Here is a 21719-nt window from a genome sequence, read left to right on the forward strand (position 1 = left end):
ATGAAACACGTTAAATTTTAGATTACATTCACAAGTGCAGGTACTTAATAAAGCATGGTAGGTAGATTAGAGATTTCAATTATTTATTAAATTAGACTAGAGATATCATAATCATCAAACGAACTTAAATGAGAAAATTTAGACAGCCTAGTAGCATTAAGTGGATTAACAGAAGAGTTAGGATGCGGAGGGTCCGCTTAGGGAGGCAACTAGCCTTTAAAGCAACTGGCAACTAGACTTTTCATGTATTGTCTGTTTATTTTGATTATGGCTTTAAAATATCAATTTGGTATTTATGTGAAAGGATGAATCAGTGGGAGATGGATTTTTGGTTTCTTTACATTTAGCATCACTATGTGTCATTTCCTCAAAACCCCCCAATAACCGGCCTCTTCAATCCCTTCCTTTTCCCATGGCGTTCAAGTGGTCCGCATAGACTATTCAGCCATTACCCTCCTTTATCCTCGGCTTTGGATTGACTTGCGCTCCCATTGCCCCACCAAACGCTGCAAAATGAAAATGAAAATGAAATAAGCCCAGTGCTTTCTTTTTGAAACCTTGTAGTAGTCACACAGTCCTATGAGCGGCGTTTCAATTATTTGCTCAAGTGAAATACCTTGGACTAAATAGTACTTTATAAAAACTTCACTTTTAAAGATCACATTGAGGGTATCCAAGTCACATTTAACAAATATATACAATGTATGTGTCGTTTTATAAACAGGAACTCCAAACTTTGCCTGACTTCTAATATTTGCACACATTTTTAGGCCGGTCATGCTTTACGTTGGGTCAATATGGTTTAGTTGTTGCACTACCAAGAAAAAATCACTTCAAGGGGTTCAGAACAATATACTGAAGATAATTTTGAAGCTGCCTCCCTGGTACAGTAGTACTGTACATATAATTTCAAATACAGCCGTACATAGAATTTCGAATGTTGATACTTTTGAACAAATGTACAACAACATAATTAATAATTTCAATCAAAAACCGTTGCAATCTTTAATTACAACGATCAATTTTCTTTATAATTATATAAGGCATAGTTGATGTTTTCAGTTTTAAGACGATAAAGACGCAGACAATGTAAACACACTTAAATATATATCATAACAAATAAGGTTGGTAAGCTGCAGCACCTAGTCTAATACATGAATGTAATTTGATTTGAATTTAGAACAAATAAAGATTAAAAAAAAACAAATTTCAGCAGCATTGTTCACGTTTTTTATATTAGACTGTTTTGCTTTTATGGGCAGTATAAACGATCGCACAAAAAAAAATCTTGGGAGTTCCTCTAATAATCAACTATGCCGTTGTTTAGTCACCACTGGATTACACAGAATGGAATTACTTAAACTGGAACATCGGATGAATGTGTGAATCATGTAAGTGGAGCATGGAAAGACCATCATTTGAGAAAATATTGCGTCATCCAGTTTGGGTTGTATGTAATTGCAAAAAGCCATGTCCTTCTAGGTCGCTCATGCGAGGTAATTAATTGGTAAAAGCAGCTCCTAAAATATCAGGTAGCAGGTTATTGAGATGTTTCAGATATCCCCACCCCTCCCCTCGCGTAGGCTGTCGGCCATACAATTTTTAGACTTTGTATGGACCATAGCCACTTCCCCATCTAAAGCGTGGTTTATGGTTTATGAATAGCCCCTTTGGGGATTGTAAACATGAATATAGGATATTCCATTTTGGAAAATACCCTAAAGACATTCTGAGGATTCTCCTATTCCATGACTTCTTTCTAGAACTTATGTAACTCCTAATAGTTATGGTTCATGTTTAAAGTAAACAAACGTAATTCTCACTTTGCGTAGATAAGGAACGTTATATATTAAACTGATTAATCTTATAAATAAAACATTGTTCAGTCACACTCACAGTACATCATCACGGACAACATATAACAACCCTCTCGTTCACAAAACCGCAAATTGCAGGTTCTACTTCACGTTTTTTGTACCGTGTAAGCTCATCGATACAGTTTCTAGTCAGCGCGCAAGATCCCTGTTTTCCATCCTTGGTACTGCACGTACTTCCTATGTAAAGCGTCTTATCGACGTAAATCAGCGTTCCTTCTTGAGGTTTGGATATTTCGACGTTTTGTTTGAATACAAACTGTTCTATCCATGGGATCAACGGTGCTACATTGGTCGTAATCAACGGATTATACGACCCGCAATCCGTCCCGTAAGCATTCACCCCAAATATGATCGTTTCGTCACGGCTCAATAGGGGACCACCTTGATCAACTTCGACCAGATTGGGAACCATGCGATAGTCTGTGCCGATGCAACTCATCGCATTCCCTAGTCCTTGCGGAAATTTGGAAGAATATTCTATGTCGTTGGCTATAGCCTGATCATCGCAACGGGACTTCGAAGGAAGGTAGATTTGCAATTTTTGTGGATATGGTGCCTTTGGGGTTCTACAAGAGAATGTCTCCGGTGCTATTTGGTAGCCTCGCAAAGCGCTAGTATACGGAAGACATACGGGAACAATCCATTCCGCTGGCACTATGTACCGATCAAGGCGGATAAGAGCCACATCGTTATAGTAAGATCCTTGCTGGAATCCGGGATGTCTTTCTATTTCTACTATCTTTGCCCATCGATCTATGATGGAAATTCTAGTTGGTGATTCCTCTCGTGAGTTGAAGGTACAGCGTGCCGATGTTATAACTACATTGTAATCTACAAGAGTGCCTCCACATAGAATATCTGTTTTAGAATCCTTCCAGTGCAGGTAAACTCTACTAAAGTACGGATCAACAACTTCTGTTTCGCCTGGCATTTGCATTGGCTCCACGTAGTCTTTATATTTCTGTATGCATTCTAGAATTCACGAGTATTAAATTAGTATCACATTAGCTGTCTACTATTTGTAACTTACCTAATGGATCTAGTGTATCTCTTACAACAGATCTGATCCAATTGAGATGCGGTTCAATTTTTTGATACACTCCGTAGGATCCATGACCACAGAACCTTCCAAATGAAGTAACACCGATTAAAAAATGGGCAATATGCTGATAACTGTACAATGATGTCTGCAGTGGTCCACCCGAGTCACCCTGACAGGTATCGCTATGAGGACTCGTAGCACACAACTGATCAGCGCGGATTCCATCGGGAAGTCCTCGGTCTGCTGGATAAGCCGACGCACATTCGGTTGTATTTACTAAGGTGAGCCGTGCTTTCAATAGATTAGAACTGCTTGGTACACCATATTCTGTGTACCCGAATCCAGCTACCTCGAACCAATCGTATGGATACACTTCTTTGGACCAGATACATGCCGGACATACCCCGGGAGTAATCCTAGATTGATATGATCATTTCAAGGATTTCCGTTCTCACAGCAAAACAATAAACAACATACTCAACTTTTTCCTCTAATTCCACTAGCGCTAGATCATTGTACTGTTGATTTGGTTTACGATCAGGATGCTTAATTACCCGTTTGACTTTGATCTGCTGTCCGTAGTGATCGTCAATAGTCAACTTCAGATGAACATCACCTAATCGAATCACATCCGGAGCGTTTCTAGAAAAAACACAATCCTAGGACGGTTAAACATTTGTTCGATGACAATTTCGCCGTACTCCTACCTACTACCTCTATCCTGAGAGCAATGGGCAGCAGTCAGTACGAAACGTTCCGTTATCAACGATCCACCACACTTCCATTCGATCGTTCCTGTCGGAGTCGTCCAACCAAGTACAGCCATGTGAGGAAACTCGGTTCCATTTACGCTGGTCCCATTGAAGACGGCCATCTGATGTTTGTCTACGTTGCGCCGATGGAAGCGGGAATGGCAGTCTTTAGATAGAGAAAATCGTAAAACATACTAGTTTTTATTTAGAGCTCCAATGGTTCCAGACGATCAACACTCTATCCAAGATCAATTCTTACCGACTATAGAGGAAAATATCCATTATCTCAGTACCATTATCTTAACCATCAATTAGTTAACTTCTGAAACGAATTTCAGAAATATACTATTTTATTAATCGTTATGTGCGTGACCGTATTTAAATAACACGATATAAAAAAGCAGAACAATGCTCATAATTTATCCGCATTATTCTCTGAAGTCGTTTATTTTAAATTTACAATGTATGGTACAATTGTCTTTTATGAATTCAACATATAAAATTACCCTGCCGATAGTTTTCCACGACGATAATTTGTATGGCAGTTTTCTGTTGTTTATAACCATTTGCTGTCCACATTTCATGTAGACTGTTTTTGAGGGGTTTTAGACCAACCTCCCCTTCGTGCAGCATCATTCAAATACCTTTCAAAAATGTGTATGGATCGTGTACATTTGCCAAACTATCAGTTCCGCTTCCCCTCCCCTAAACTGTCTAAGTGGTGGACAGCCCCTAACTGGTTTCGATAAAACCTGTTTACCAACCCTACTATAGTTTGAATAATTGAATTCCTACGACAGGATATTTGAAATTCAGGTTTACTACTCGCAATTTACGTCACAGATCTTCCTCACTCAGCATTCTGATTTTGCAAATTCATGTTTCATGTTATTTTAGCATACCAATTTACTGCCGCTATTCGTATAGCAGTGCCATGTACATAGGAAAACAACAGGACATGGGGCTAAAATTCAAATCTTTCGCATTAATCTTCAAGATGGATGTTAAAGGTATACTTTGGTACAATAAGACCACTGAGAAAGCGCATGGGCTTCGTAGAAAATTAGAGAAGCCTTTCTAAAACGGAACTAGGAAAAAAATGGGTCTTTGATGTACTTCCTATATTCCCAAACCTGTATGGTAGCGTAGGTGTTCCAGTGATAGAAGTGTTACTATAGTTACGCGGAATGGGATTTTTGGTTCAATCAAGATTAAAAATGATCATTTCGTTTAAAAAAAAAGTTCTTGTAGTCCATTGGAGATCATCCATAAACTATGCTATGTTTCCTCAACTGGAATTTTCATTCGAGATTTCGAAGCTTTACAAAATGCATGGGAGAATTTTACCGTAATGCACGGAATACCAGATGAAGATGATTCTGAACCATAGTTCGAGACCATGATAAAATTTACGTGCTATTTTGAGCATGGTATAGGCATTGATAATCAACATTTCATAGTGCCCAGATTTGTGGACTTAATGTCTGGATGTCGATGCTTTATGGAATCTTGATGGCGAACAGCTTTTTTTAGAAGTGTTAATTTTCTATTTACAATATTATTTAAAATTAATTTTATTCGACAATATTTAAGACATTTTATACTCACCTTGTAAATTCCTTCGTTTGTAATAATCACTTGGTATCGTACTGGTAAACACTTCACCCAACTTATTCTTTATTTCTTGAAGTTCATCTTCAATATGTGGCCTTGCTGGAAAGGTACACAATGGGGAACATAATCTACTAATCCATAAAAGCAATTTTGAGCAAACCTACCACTAGTCAAGTGTGGAACTACCGCCAGTATCGATACTACGATGCTAACAGTTAGGAACCACTTTTTATCTTCGGTGTTTTTCAACATCCTTACTGATTCAAAGCTGAGTCTTGAATGTGACTGAAGAACGTGATTAACACCTTCCAAATGTAGAAATTCAAAGGGGCCAAAGATGAGAATAATTTTGTTGGGATTTTCCTTGTGTGAATTTTATTGTCTCCGTTCTGCTGGATCATATGCGTCTGCGCTTAGCAAACAGGTTAGGCAGGATCAGGGGTGCTATAGGTGAATTTTTACTGCAGAGATGTCATCACTAAATTGAATGGGGGAACTTATGTCACGACACTTTCCCCAATAACATTTTCATGACATTTACCATCTCTGGATGAAATTGTTAGAATTGAAACATCGTGTATGATTGGGTATTCAGGGACAGTTGATTGGTTGATGGCATAACTATTGTAAAATAGATTTTTTGTCACATCCACATTTAATTTACGATATTTTATGCATTTCAGAATATTCTGATTGTCGCGGGAGCTGTCAAATGTTGAAATCTAAACCAAAACAAAATGTAATCTCTCTAACGGTGAAGTAATGTAAATTTCGGTGTGCAATTCCTAAGTTTGCAACAAAACAGTAAAATGCCAACCACATTGTTTACTATCCAGTTGCTAAGTTGACTTCTAGGATGTTTGTTGAAATAAAAAACAAATTATTTTAACCTTTGCTAATATAGGCATTTTTGTAAATAGTTAGACGGTGGGGTAAGACGGATAATGCCAATAATTTATAAGAATAAAACTTTAATGTCCGAATTTACATAATGCTATAGATGCCTAGAATATGAGCAGTTCCAGACAAAATAGCGAAGAAAACAATGGATTTGTTAAACGACCTACTCCAATTTATATGACACTTTGCGTAATTGTTTGTTATTGGTAATGATTTACATTTTTGCTAAAATTCGACCATTTCGGGTCTTGAAAAAAATATCAAAATTGCGTCCTATAAATTTTTGATTTAAATTAAAAATTTTAAAAATCGGGCAAGAACATTTTGAGATATTTAGGTTTTTATGATTTTTCAGGAATGTTTATTTGAAATCGCTAAAAATATTTTTTGTAAATTTTTCCGTAGTGTAATAGCATAGAGGTATCTCTAAGACCAGAAGGTCCCGATGAAACGTGCTCACCTTTTTGACTCAGCTCTGGTACTATCTTCGGTCCCAAGCTAATCGATGCACCCCTCGAAACATAGGAAAATCTACGAACCCCTAATTTTATCTGTCAAACTTTCACAGCTAATCAAAACAAACATAGTGTAGTACTAGAATTTCGACTAGAATGGGGTACGTTAATCGATTTGCTTGGGACCAATAAGCTAGTCAAGTAGTGAGCCAATTTAGAATTGTTAGTTTTCACCGGTTGGTAATAGTACGTTCAAACTGTACTAGAACTTGCAGAATACTGATATTATTAGCAAAATGCTGACGATAAAACATTAACAATCCTTAAGGTGTCCTTCTTACCCCGATTTCCCAAACAATTTAGTTTATCATGACTTTTGATTCATCTGTCAAATATGAATCAAAAGTCATGATAAACTTTCGCCTACTATTAACTTAGTGTCCTTTGAAGCATTTGCACAGTTACGTTGTACGACTGGATTTTTATGTTTGGAAAATATAACCATATTTAACTATATGTGGTTCCTCGAATTAAAGTGTTATTTTTAGTAGGATAAGGTGAGGTAATACGCGCTACGGGTTAATATAGCCAACAGCGTTTCGACGTAGACTACGTCTTACGTAAAAAATCTAAAATGGCGATCGTCACGAAAAGCTTAAGTTTTGAACGCCTATAACTTTGTCATTTATGGATGTAATTAAATTCCAATCATTTTCGCATTGGACAACGTAGTGGACCGATCTCCTGAGCAACTAGCAGCAGCAGTATCTCCAATGGTAGGAGTTGGATTATTCTGAATAGGATCGAACAATCGATCCTTCTTAGGACCACCAATTTTTACAAAAAGAGTTAAATTCCTGGGTTAAATCGGTGGTATTCCAACCGTTTCGTGATGAGTGTGTGACTGATAACCACGCTTTGCGTCCATTGCTGCAATGGATACGCTCTGTCCCCCGTTGGCTATACTGCCATACAATGAAACCACTGGAAGCGGCTCCCGTTGTGATGGAGAAAGCTTATTGGATAGCGAAATATAAAGTGTTTATTGTGTTGTACCTTTTGACTATATTTTTAAGATGTTTTGTATAGTGAACAGGAATTCCGGCTCTGTAAAGTTAATTCGATTGAAATTAATAAACAACCATAATCCTAAAATATGTACAGTCTCGAAATAACAGAAGCTTTTCTTCTGGATAAAAACTTATTAGATTTGTTTTGAATAAGCACTGTTGGTCATATTCCCCTTATGCCGCGTATTACCCTATCTTACCCTATTGTTTTGCTAATGAAAAATGTACGTTTTGTCTCTTTATCTAGTTCGTTTATTTGTAAGGCTCAATCGCGTTTGCTTTATGGAGCCGATAATTCGTTGTTCTTTGTTTGTAACAAAATTCACTTAATTCTATGTCTAGTAGGAGTTGGGCCGGATACTCGCGGCTTACTCGAGGTTAGAGGGGTACATTGTCGAAGGATAGGAAAAGGGGAGGAGCTTGGGAGTAGGGTATCGTTGCCTCATCAGAGCGTTGTCGCCAGTGTGAACGGTAGTGTGGTTCTAGATTCGTCTGGAGTTCGACCGGCTATGGTGACCAGTGGGCGACGATGAGGCTCATCGAGACGGGGGACAAGACAAACAAAAACTAATAACGAGATACAAAAGACAAACGAATTAAATTCTTATACTAGACATTTGCAGAAACACATAAATCGACTGCATATAGCAGAGATCGCGGGTACCCAACACGTCTCTGATAGGGATATAGGGTTGTCTTCCTTGGGCCTCGAGGGTATTCAAAAGTCGCTCTCTGGCGGCGTCATTATCCGTACATTACCAAACTGCGTGATCGATGTCGTCGTAACCGTTTCCACACCGACATATGTTGCTGTCCACGAGGTTTATTCTATTGAGATGCGCATCTAGCGAGTAGTGGTTTGACATAAGTCTACTCATCACGCGAATAAAGTCACGACTTAAGCCCAAGCCTTTAAACCACGCTCTCGAAGAAACATTAGGAATAATTGAATGTAACCACCGTCCAAGATTTCCATTGTCCCAATCGGTTTGCCCACTCGAAAGGGTATTCTGACGCACTAAATGGTAAAATTCATCGTGTGAAATTTGCCTGTCATAAAATTCGCCTTCCTGCGCGCCCACCTTTGCGAGAGAGTCCGCCTTCTCATTGCCTGGGATTCAGCAATGTGAGGGTACCCATACAAAGGTAATCATATATGATCTTTCGACCAGTACACTCATCTGCTCCCTTACCTTTGAAAGGAAATAAGATGAGTGCCTACTTGGTTTCATCGACCGAATAGCCTCAATCGAACTGAGACTATCCGAGAAGATGAAGTAATGGTCTGCGGGCATGTTGGAAATCATCCCCAATGCGAAGTTGATTGCTGCCAGCTCAGCAACAAAAACGGAACAAGGTTCCTGAAGTTTGCGGAAGGCGCTAGAGTTTTCATTGAAGACACCGAAGCCAGTGGATCCATTGAGACGGGACCCGTCTGTAAAATATCTTTTCATGCAATTGACTTGTTGGTACTTTTCAGTAAAAATATGCGGAATAATAATAGGTCGAAGTTGATCGGGAATCCCATGAGTTGCTTGTTTCATGGTCAGATCATATTCAATTGATGAACTGCGATTGGTGAAGTGAACACGGTCTGGAGTATAACAAGGAAGACACATATCTGATGATATGTAGTGGTGGTAGATTCTCATAAATCGAGATTGTGTGTTCAGCCCAAGAATTTCTTCAAAATTAGCAATTATAAGTGTGTTCGTCACTCCGCATTTGATTAGTATTCTGAGAGAGAGCTCCCAGAAACGGTTCTGGAGGGGTGTTACTCCTGCCAGAACCTCGAGACTCATGTTATGCGTTGAGTGCATACAGCCTAGAGCAATACGCAGACAACGATATTGAATTCGTTCCAATTTTATTAGGTGACTTTTTCTTGCCGAGAGAAAGCAGAAAGAGCCGTACTCTAGAACAGAGAGAATAGTTGTTTTATAAAGCGTTATGAGGTCTCCCGGATGAGCACCCCACCATGTGCCGCAAATTGAACGGAGAAAGTTGATCCTCTGCTGACATTTTTGCTTCAAATACGTAATATGGGCATTCCAAGTGCACTTTGAATCAAACCAGACCCCAAGGTACTTGAAAGACAATGATTGGGTAATGTTTCTGCCCAAAAGATTAAGCTGCATTTGGGCTGGGTACCGCTTTCGAGTAAACACTACCAGTTCAGTTTTCTGCGGCGAGAATTCGATCTCTAGATTCATAGCCCAAGAAGACAAGTTATCTAAGGAATTTTGCAATGGTCCTTGCAAGTCCACGGCATGTGGACCTCTTACGGAAACCACACCGTCATCTGCAAGTTGTCTTAGCGTGCATTGTTCTGCCAAACAGTTGTCGATATCTTTGACATAAAAGTTATAAAGAAGAGGGCTGAGACATGAGCCTTGGGGCAGGCCCATGTAGCTAATTCTGAAAGTTGTCAGTTGTCCAAGGGAAAAGTTCATTTGCTTTTCTGACAACAAATTGTACAAGAAATTATTTAAAATTCCGGAAAGTCCACATCTGTGCAGATTGTCTGACAGAATTTCAATCGAAACTGAATCAAAAGCCCCCTTAATGTCCAAGAATACTGAAGCCAATTGCTCCTTGTGCGCAAAGGCCAGCTGAATATCTGTGGAAAGCAGCGCTAAACAATCGTTTGTTCCTTTGCTCTTGCGGAACCCAAACTGTGTATTTGATAGCAAGTTATTTGTTTCGACCCACTGATCGAGTCTCCGAAGGATCATTTTCTCCAACAATTTCCTAATGCACGAAAGTATCGCAATCGGACGGTATGAGTTATGGTCAGACGCTGGTTTGCCAGGTTTTCGAATGGCTATTACTTTAACCTGTCTCCATTCAGGCGGTATAATGTTGTTTTCTAGTAAGGAATTGAATAAGTCTAGCAAGCGTCTTTTAGCGATATCTGGGAGATTTTTCAGAAGATTGAATTTAATCATATCGCTTCCCGGTGAGGAGTTGTTCGATGAAAGAAGAGCCATAGAGAATTCCAGCATTGTGAATGGTATATCCAGTGAGCTGCCGCTCGGAGACGCTTCTCGAAGAATGTGTTGTGCTGGAGCTGAGTCCGGACAGACCTTTTTAGCGAAATCGAATATCCATCGGTAGGAGTATTCTTCACTCTCATTAGAAGATGAGCGGTTACGCATGTTCCGAGACACCCTCCACAAGGTTACGTTTTGTCTCTTGTGAACACTAGGGGTTGTTCATAAACTACGTAAACAAGTTTTTTTGGGATTCTAGACCCCCCCTCCACCTGCGTAGACAATTGTCCATACAATTTTTTTTTAAATTTGTATGGGCCGTGGATAATTGTCACCCCCCCCCCCACCTAAACTGTCTACGTAGTTTATGAACAGCCCCTAAGCATAAATAAAAGAGCGAATTATATTCAAAGCTATATTATCGAAAAACATAAAACATGCCCATCCCTACCACGTCAACGCGAAACTCCCACAGCAGCAAAAACACACGCTAATATTAGATACGCCACACACTTAGAAATACCTAATCTTACACGTGACGGAATCCATCTTTGACATAAAGGATGAGACGTAAACAAACATGTCATGTAAAATTAAGTGCTCCGAGACTGAAAATTTGGAAAGCACGTTTGATTGACCTGAATTTCGCGTCTATTATGACTCAATTTTATGTCAAAATTGACGCTCGTATATATCAGCACCTAAATTTACATCAATTTTTCTAAGTGTGCAGATTGGGCGTGAAGTGGACAAACCCAAATTTGCTTACATTTAAAAGTAATCTGGAACTTGCAGGGACAAAACAAACCCCATCAGCAAGGAGATCCCGGATGAGCTGGCCGAGCACCATGTGTTCCGCGAATGATAAGAAGACCACATGATGAAGCTTTATAAACAACAGTGTCGTTCGGCACTGGAGGAATGGCCCATTGTATCATTTTATGAGTTAACCACGGGTTAAATTTATAAATAAGGATTACTAATTGTGTCTCTTTTATCAAAAATCAATAGATCATACAAACTCTTAAAAATCTTTCTGTTTTAAAAATCGCTAAAAATGTGTACATTGTAACCGTTTTATTTAGCCATTTTTATTTTAAAATGGGTATAAAAGTACCCCATGATTTGAAGTACAAACTATTTACCTATAAATGAGGTATAGACGTTTTACTCATGTAATGAGTTAACTTACTTAACTTCGAAATGGGTAGTTTTTCACCCATTAATGGGTGATTTCCAGTTACAATGTTGACAACCACTAACGAAAGGAAAATGGAAAAATCAGCACAGCAGCGGTCGAAAAGTGGTACACGGCGAATGAGAACGACCAACATTTGAGTTTAGTTTACTCAAAATCGGTAAAAGTACAGGAACTCAGCGATGAGTGAATTTGCCTCATGGTTTATGTAGAAAGCCTTAAAAACCTGCCGGAAAATGAGGAAAAATGACGAATACTTTACTCAGTCTAGGAGTAGTACCAATAGATTGAGTGAATCCAATCTTTAATTTTCTCATGTTCGCGAAGTTTTTCCTGGTCAAACCTGGAAAAACATGAGGCAAATTTACTCATCGCTGAGTTCCTGCACTTTATGTGATTTATGAGTTAACCAAACTAAAATTTGGGTCGTTCTCATTCGCCGTGTACGTGTCGACGATCAAATGCATTGTTTACAAAAGCTGAGCTCTGGGGCACGTCACATATTTGTTGTGGGGACATATTATAGATCGATTAGGCATTTTGCGCGAAGATTTTCGTAGCTTGAAAGCTCGGAGATACCCATCATTTGGAGTCGTTCTAATAGTACGTTCAGACTACAGAGTTATAACATGTTATAGCGCTATCTTGATGGTGGTTTCTGTGTTGCAATTATTTGACAACCGTTATAACATGTTATAACTCTCCAGTCTGGACAGCGTTTAAAACGCAATAAGCTAATATGCGATATACAATAAGCTTGAAATGCGAAGAAGAAGAAGAAGAAGAACTCTCCAGTCTGAACAAGGCATTAGACTACAGAGTTATAACATGTTATACGGTAATGATGCGATTTTGTCAGCCCCCCTTTTAAGTGCGGAACCCATGCGCTTTTTCAGTGGTTTTATTGCACAAAAGTAGGGGAAAAGTTGGCTTCGGCAATACCTTAACCTATTATCGTCAGGGGGTAAACAACGTCCTTGAGAGCTCAATTTTGGCATGTGGATACATTGTGTTTCAGAGCAACTATTGGCCAAATTTTAGTGCTCTAGGACTTTGTTTACCCCCTGACGATAATAGGTTAAGGTATTGCCGAAGCCAACATTTCCCCTATACCTTGAACATCCATCATGAAGATGATTAAGAAAGATTTGGAATTACTGTTATGTGAAATTATAAATGATGAAAGTTCAATGCGCGGAGGGGCTGCCAAAATCGGGTCATTATTGTAATAAATATCGATTAGAAAAATGTCATCTAGATAGGCTTATATTAAACATGTTATAGCTGCTCAGTCTGGCCAGTGTTTTAACGTTTCACAGTCCTCAACATTTCTCCAGTACATACTGTCATCGTCTTTCTCTCGCTAACTGACTTCCCTTCCCCAGTGCCTACTATGATCTTTCCTATCTATCAGTAATATCGAATGAATTCTGAAACATTTGAATTAAGTCAATTGATCATGGGGAAAGTGCCATTTTGAGACGTTGTGAATTGCTATAAGCAAGTCCAAACATATGGATTAAGAAAATTTCTATAGACAGAAATTATATTTTTTTTTTATATTTTTTATATTTTATACAATACTCTAAAAACATTCTGAGGATTGCCCTATTCCATGAATTCTTTCAAAAATATTCAAAACTATTCCGAGACCTGTTGGTACATATTCAATATAAACACTATACATAGAAATAGAGTGTTATTTATCGTTCACTCACACTCAAAACAAAATTAAGAAGGACAACATATAACAACTCTCTCGTTCATAAAACCGCAAATTGCTGGTTCAACTACGCGATTTTTGTACCGTGAGAGCTCCTCGCCACAGTTTATAGTCAGTGCGCAGGACCCCCGTTTGCCATCCTTGGTACTGCATGTACTTCCAATGTAAAGCGTCTTATCGTCGTAAGTCAGCGTTCCTTGTTGGGTTTGGGATATTTCAACGCTTTGTTTGAATACAAATTGTTCTATCCATGGGATTAAGGGTGCTACATTGGTCGTAATCAACGGATTATACGACCCACAATCCGTCCCATAAGCATTTACTCCAAATATGATCGTTTCGTCGCGGCTCAGTAGGGGACCACCTTGATCAACTTCGACCAGATTGGGAACCATGCGATAGTCTGTGCCGATGCAGCTCATCGCATTCCCTAGTCCTTGAGGAAATTTGGAAGAATATTCTATGTCGTTGGCTATAGCCTGATCATCGCAACGGGACTTCGAAGGAAGGTAGATTTGTAATTTTTGTGGATATGGTGCCTTTGGGGTTCTACAAGAGAATGTCTCCGGTGCTATTTGGTAGCCTCGCAAAGCACTAGCATACGGAAGACATACGGGAACAATCCATTCCGCTGCAGCTATATACCGATCAAGACGGAGAAGAGCCACATCGTTATAGTAAGATGCTTGATTGAATAGGGGATGTCTTTCTATTTCTACTATCCCTGCCCATCGATCTATAATGGAAATTTTGGTAGGTGATTCCCCTCGTAAGTTGAAGGTACAGCGTGCCGATGTTATAACTACATTGTAATCTACCAGAGTACCTCCACATACAACATCTGTCCTAGAATCCTTCCAGTGCAGGTAAACTCTACTAAAATATGGATCAACCACTTCTGTTTCGCCTGGCATTTGCGTTGGCTCCACGTAGTCTTTATATTTCTGTATGCATTCTAGAATTTAGGAGTATTAAATTAGTATTACATTAGCTGTCTACTATTTGTAACTTACCTAATGGATCTAGTGTATCTCTTACAACAGATCTAATCCAATTGAGATGCGGTTCAATTTGTTGATACACTCCGTAGGATCCACGACCACAGAACTTTCCAAATGAAGTAACACCGATTAAAAAATGAGCAATATGCTGATAACTGTACAGTGATGTCTGCAGTGGTCCACCCGAGTCACCCTGACAGGTATCTCTATACGGATTCCCCGCACACAACTGATCAGCACGGATTCCATCAGGTAGTCCTCGATCGGCTGGATAAGCCGATGCACATTCGGTTGCATTTATTATGGTGAGCCGTGCTTTCAGTAAATCAGGGCTAGGGTCTCCAGCATATTCTGTGTACCCGAACCCAGCTACCTCGAACCAATCAAATGGGTTGACATTTTTGGACCAGATACAAGCTGGACATACCCCTGGTGTTATCCTACATTAATATGACCACGTTGAGGATTTCCGTTCCGGTATAAAAATTACCATAAACATACTCAACTTTTTTCTCCAACTCCACCAGCGCTAAATCATTGTACTTTCGAGGTGGTTTACGATCAGGATGCGAAATTATCCGTTTGACCTTGAGCTGCTGTGCGTAGCGATCGTCGGTAGTCAATTCCAGATGGATGTCGCCCAATCGAACCACATCCGGAGGTATTCTAGAACAAATAACACGCCAAGTTTCAAAAAATGTTCGATATCGAATTTGCCATACTCTTACCTCGATCTATCCTGTGAGCAATGGGCAGCAGTCAGCACGAAACGTTCCGTTATCAACGATCCGCCACACTTCCAATCGATCGTACCAGCCGGAGTCGTCCAACCCAGCACAGCCATGTGAGGAAACTCGGTTGCATTTACGCTGGTCCCATTGAAGACGGCCATCTGATGTTCGAATACGTTACGCCGGTGGAAGCGGGAGTGGCAGTCTTTGCAGAGAGAAGATCGGTTAGAGCTTCAATGATGCATGTTGATCATACTAAGGTTCTCTTGTTGCCTTATGTTTAGGAAAACGAAAAGCGATCAATCTTCACCATTTAGAATTCCTACATGTCGTGAATCGGCAAATAATTTTAAAAACGTCACAACACATACTGGTGGATGCTAATCCTTGCATCTCACCAAGCATTGGAATTAGCACATAATGTTATTAATTGAGAGCTAAACCTGTATCATTTTTGCATTAGTATAATTTTGTGGCAAGTACAAACATACTCTATGCTCATGGAAGTCGAGAAATGTTCTAACCCGAAAAATTCCTAGACCGGACCGGGAATCGAACCCATTCACCTCCAGCATGGTCTTGCTTTGTAGCTGCGCCTTTACCGACTGGACTAGGGAAGGCCCAAAGTTATCACCCCGGATTTGTCATTTGTTTTGCGTATATTAATAGTGGAGCTTCTATCGTTGCGGTGTAGGGTTTTTGTCCGAATGAATATTGCAAATGCTCATTTCACATAAACAATGTGTGTCGTAGTTCATTGAGTCATCCACAAATTATAAGGGGGGGAGCGAAAGGAGGCAAAAGTTTTTCTTACATTCAAAATATTATGTGTTAACATAAGCAGCTCTGATTTCCTACAGTACGACGAATCGTTTGGAAACGAGAATTAGTGCGAATGAGTGTTAACATACCGGATCTCAAAACAATAATTGGTATTCCACACTTCGAAGCATAGATTAAGAACTGTGCAGATTTTCTAACATCTCAAACATAGAATGTTTTTCGCAATCTTAGACTTGGAAAATTCAAATCTTCAAACTTATTAAAAAAAACTCGGCTGTGGAATTAAAAATTCTGTTTTTTTTATTCGAGATGTTTCTAAGATTTATAACATTCAAAACTGTTTCAGAATCTCAGATATGAATTTCTTTTTAATTAAAACTTAAGGCAGGAAGTGTTGTTGTTTACATTGTCTTACATTTAGTGAACAGTGGTTAATTTGTTAAAAATCCTCAAAAAATAAATGGTGGCCAAATTGTGACCCGTGGGCAGCCTCAGCTGATTTTTTTTCATAAATTACAAATGTTGGCCAAAATGAGTACAACATACACAAAATCGGAGACATCATATCAATTGATTTGCTGTCTTCGACAAAATGCAGCCTTACATATGACCAACAAACAAAGATTCAGCTATAAATAAAAAGGGGTTGACCAGCAATGTCTTTCATGTTGTGATCATTACTTTTACTGTTACAAAAGTTCCAAAAAGAGATTGCAAACTTATAGTTTGTCTTATAAAACTTATCGCAAGGAAACGGTGGGAAAGTAAATAAAAATCGGAAAATTGACATATGTCAACCTAACAATTGGTAACTACCACAGCTATAGAAATATCGTTCAAGTGGACGAGTTTTCCAATCAATTAATTTTTAATTTAATTTAATTTAAATGATACCATTTTCAAATAAAATAAATCCTTGGTCCACAAGGCTCAATAGATTCTAAATCTGTTCCTGATAATTATCCAAACATTTGGGCTCATTTGCTTGTAAACTCATACTGTACTGTCCCTTTGAAGATTATATGGGATTTACCATGGGAAATCAACATTTTTATTCTCCTCGTCCTAGCCTTTTGCCATAATGATTTATGGGTAAGGTGGCTATCTGCACATATGTGAAATGATCTCAGCTACAACTTTGTTGAAGTTGCTGTTGGCTAATGTTTTGCATAAATATTAACAAACGGTATACACGGATTCATACTTACCTTGTAAACTCCTTCGCTCGTAATAATCACTGGGTATCTTACTGGTGAACACTTCGCCCAACTCATTCTTTATTGCTTGAAGTTCATCTTCAATATGCGGTTTTGCTATAAAAGTACACAATTATGGAAATACAGTAAAGACCCGATTTTGTCAGCCTCCTTTTTTGAAAATCTTTTCAAATGTTCTACGAAACCTATGCGCTTTTTCAGTGGTCTTATTGCACTAAAGTATACCTTAAACACCCTTATCTTAAAGATTAATGAGAAAGATTTGGATTTACGGCTATGTGAAATTATTCAAAGATAAAAGTCTGGTGCGCGGAGGGGCTGACAAAATCGGGTTATTGCAGAATGCGGTTTTTACGATCGAAATAAATAAAAACATTTTCAACTTAACCCACCACTAGTTAAGTGTGGAACAACGGCCACTATGGATACTACGAAGCTAACAGTTAGAACCCACTTTTGTTCACATTTTTTCAACATCCTGACTGATTCAGAGCTTGAATGGGACTGAAGAAGATGGTTAAGGTTTTCGAATTGCAATGCACCCGTAAAAGAGAATCGCTTTGAAATTCTTAAAATCTGCCGGGGATTCTCCTTGCGCGAATTTCGTTGTTTCCTTTCTGCTGCATCATGCTATGCTTAGTAAAGCGGTTAGATAGCATGCTGAAGAAGCACTTCTTCTTTACGAGAGAATGGCTGCCAATATCATATAAAAAAGATATGGTGGATGTTTTGCTAAGCCTTTCATGCTAATTTGGCATTGCCTTGGCAATACCTATACGACAGGGGAAAACTTAATCCTTGAGCGCTCATTATATATGAATTTTGATTCAGCATATTTTATTCCATTGTTTGGCCAAAAATAAGCACTCAAGGAATTAATTCATCCCCTGACGTAATAGGGAACGTTATATATTTATTTATTCATTGTTTAATAATTCATCTGACGAAACTGTCTTAATAAAAGTGTGTGATATCTTAAATAAGTTCAATCTTCTTACTCTATTTATAAAATTAAGGCGTGGACATACCAAAATCGAACGTCTTATTTCGAACAATTATACCTAGTATCTCAGTTTCCGGCAGGTGCTTCCAATAATTTGGTATTTTGCAATCGTAAAATTGAACATATTTGTAGTTCTGTGGTTAACGTTTCAGCTCGATTAATCTTAAAATTAAAAATTTTCATTAAGATTTTTGAAGTGCAGAAGTTCAACGCACCCGGAGAAGAGAAACGTTTCGTAACTTTTCAAATTAGCCGGGGATTTCCATGTGCGTATTTTGCTGTTTCTTTTCTGTTGGATCATATATGTCTGCGTTTAGCAAACTGGTTAGACAGGATAACATTGTTAGAATATAACCATCGGGTAGGATTGTGCATACCAATTATACGAAATTTAACCTGTAAAACCTTGATAAAATTAATAAGCAAAGTAATGATAAATTCAACTATTTAAGTTACTTGTACTACAATATCATTTTGGACGCATTTTTCTATTTAAGATGCATGCTGATTGGATATCGTACCTTCTTGATTGGGTTTTCTTGATTTCCAGAATAAATGCCAGTAGCAAAAAAAAAACAACTTCGACCATGGCATGGGCATGGGAGAAGAAACTCCTTTCATACTGAAGAACAGTGTGTACAAAAAGATAAGACGGAAATTTTGATAGACTTTGTATGATTATTTTATGCAGGGTATGCAAATAACGCAGGATTCGTCCGAAAAAAGCTCACATTTTTGGTTGTTTTAAGGATCTGATACAAAATATCTTTTGACACATGAAAACCGGCGTTGGTCAGGTCGCATAATAAGTATTTACAGTGTATCGCTTGGGGTCTCCCTTAGGCGCAGCTATAAAGCAAGACCATGCTGCTGGGTTCGATTCACGGTCCGGTTTAGGAATTTTTCTTTTTGGAAAATGTCTCGACTTCCCTAGGCATAGAGTATGATTGTACCTGTCACCAGGCATGGAAAATCATTTGCATTCATTTCGTGCATTCATTTACATTCATTTGCCTCTTACTTTTTTCTTCAACAGCATTGCTCAAGATTTCCAACAAAACCGATATCATAAAATCAATCATATTGAACCAATATTTTTTAATCGATTATTTTTGAGGTCAGCACAGATGCCATAATGCTTGAAAGTGATAAGCGTGGGGTAAAAGTTTGACAAGATACCCACTAATGACGCAGCGCTAAACAAAACTGTCACCCATTTGTACGTCTATACAAAAATACAAAAAATGCGTATATGCCTAAACGTGAACCTGCGTGCTCTTAGGATCATCTTTGGCGGGGTATATACAGAAGATAGACAAAATGAACGAGACAGGCAAAAATTTGTCAAAATTCAAATGACAATAACTATTCGAAAAATATTCAAATTTTGATGAAACCGGATGAAATTGACGGAAAATTTATAGCAGTCCCCTGTATGTATGAAAATGGCGTATAGAGGAGAAGAATTTATCACGAGCTGGCGCAGCTATATGGAGAGCGCAGTATCCAGAAAATAACCATAGCTTCAAGGGTACAATGGGCGGCACACGTTGTGAGAATGTCGGATAATAATCCCGGAAAAATGGTTCAGGCCGGAACAAGACCCAGAGGAGTGCAGGGAGCTAGGAGCTTAGAACAAGTGGAGCAAAATGTAGGAAGTGTGGAACGCTCAAGAAACTGGAGACAAGCAGCCACGAACCGAGTTAGTTGTCGTAACATTGCGCAGAAGGTGAACTCCAAGAACGTTGGACGAGTCTAAGGAAATTGTAAGGTAGCCCCGTAACGTGGGTAGGTCGTGTTACGTTACAGGATGTAAGATCTACCACCGATTCCTAGTCCTGACTACTTCAAACTACACAGCAAAAAAATAATTTTAATATCACATCAAAGTGGATGCACTTCAATCGTGTCGAAAATATGGTGTAATATTACTTGCCAAAAAGGACAAAATTATCATTAATACAGTGCATGAACTGACATTACGCTGCTTTTACTGCATTTGTGGACTTGGAGACATACTTCAAGTCCCCGCGTACATCGTACGGGTTAGGCAAAAATGTGCGTCTATCTTGAAAAACTGTCGCATTAATGGCCCTTCGCTCATTTTCAACTTCTATTCAATTTTCAAACTGCCGTACTCTAACGGAACTATCCACCTACCCTCTTCTAAAGATCATTCTCTAGCTAATAAATCATCACACTAAAGCTTCATGTTAGCATTTCCAACCAACTCTGCATTTGTTTATTTTTGTGGCCATAAAAAATTACATTAGATTTTCAGCATGATTGAAGTGCATCCTCTTGGATGTAATATTGAAATTAATTTTTTGCTGTGTAGGGGAACAGGATTTTTCAGTAATTAAAGGAAAATATCTTTGTCCTTGCAGGGCTGGTAGCAGGTCACTTTTTAGTGACTTGGTCACTATTTTCAAGTAAGTCACTAAAAAGTCACTTTTTTCATCAAAAAATCACTAAAGTCACTATTCCTTAAAATTTAGTCACTAAAGTCACTTTTTTACGACCAATGTTGAGAGGAAATAATTTGACCTTAAAAACTCAAAGTAAAGTCTGACAAGAAGAGTTGTGAACATATGGAAACGTTTACTGTTCACGAAATCTAATATTTTATTTATTTTTATCTTGAAATTGTCATAAACCTATCATAAATTTTCAGAGATTTCTAAAAAAGCTCTAGACCCAATATTCTGGCTGTTTTACATGGAGATCTTGAAAGTTATTCAAGCATACACTGCAACAAAAAGTTACGTAAAATTCACCTGAATAGGCACGTTTATATTTTCCATCATACTTTTCAAGTGAATATTACGTATTTTGGGGGAGAGATTACATTTGAGTGATTCACATAGAAATCAATTGATTTTCACGAAAATTTTATCGGACTTTCCGATAATCTTCAAATTGGCATCACTCAAAAACTAAGGGAATTAGCAAGTAGATGTTACCTGATTTTGTAGTAATGATAAAGGGAATTGGTGATAGACTATAGATATATATTTATATATATATATTAAATTTAAATTCACTCATTTTCTGCAATTTTATTTTTAATTTATAAATGAGTGTTAATTTATAAAAATATAAAACTTACGCTTGAAAACATGAAGAAGTCTGGGAATTCCAACTCGTCCAACAACGACGAATGCGCACTTTCTTCCATCGCCATTTTTGAATTACGAATACGACGAGAAAATTTTCATACCATGATAATCACGAAATACTTAAGTGAATTTCACTTAGTCTTCACCAGCATGATATGTGGACTGGACCAGTGAATCCAGTGGAATTGATTGCCATGTCATGAAGTCCTATTTTGAAGAGGTTACCTGAATTTTCAGGTAA

At 38.3% G+C, this 21719-nt stretch overlaps 2 protein-coding genes across 8 annotated transcripts in view; one reads left to right on the plus strand and one right to left on the minus strand.

The window, feature by feature from the left end:
- Nhe3 (Na[+]/H[+] hydrogen exchanger 3) overlaps positions 1 to 21719 on the plus strand; it is an 84146-nt gene that overhangs the window by 12403 nt on the left and 50024 nt on the right. The gene's annotated exons all lie outside the window — the stretch shown is intronic.
- LOC135703677 (uncharacterized) lies at positions 1871 to 21543 on the minus strand. The gene is made up of 4 exons (XM_065224956.1): positions 21469 to 21543; positions 15127 to 15359; positions 2908 to 3335; positions 1871 to 2849 (listed from the first exon to the last, which is right to left on the minus strand). The coding sequence occupies exons 1-4, from the start codon at positions 21541 to 21543 to the stop codon at positions 1906 to 1908; spliced, it is 1680 nt and encodes a 559-aa protein (XP_065081028.1). The 3' UTR covers positions 1871 to 1905.

Source organism: Ochlerotatus camptorhynchus, unplaced genomic scaffold, assembly GCF_037179485.1.
Source record: "Ochlerotatus camptorhynchus isolate MF236.1 unplaced genomic scaffold, CSIRO-AGI_Acam_v1.1 ptg000220l, whole genome shotgun sequence".
NCBI classification, from domain to species: domain Eukaryota; kingdom Metazoa; phylum Arthropoda; class Insecta; order Diptera; family Culicidae; genus Ochlerotatus; species Ochlerotatus camptorhynchus.

What these genes read in the sequence shown, in the direction of transcription:
- LOC135703677 (XM_065224956.1), bottom strand. Translation starts at nt 21,543, where the DNA reads ATGGCGATGGAAGAAAGTGCGCATTCGTCGTTGTTGGACGAGTTGGAA. An exon ending in ACTTCTTCATGTTTTCAAGC is followed by an intron (nt 15,360 to 21,468) that starts GTAAGTTTTATA and finishes CTCACAGGATAG; the next exon opens with ATCGAGGTAAGAGTATGGCA. An exon ending in GAGTTGGAGAAAAAAGTTGA is followed by an intron (nt 3,336 to 15,126) that starts GTATGTTTATGG and finishes ATATCAATCTAG; the next exon opens with GATTACTCCCGGGGTATGTC.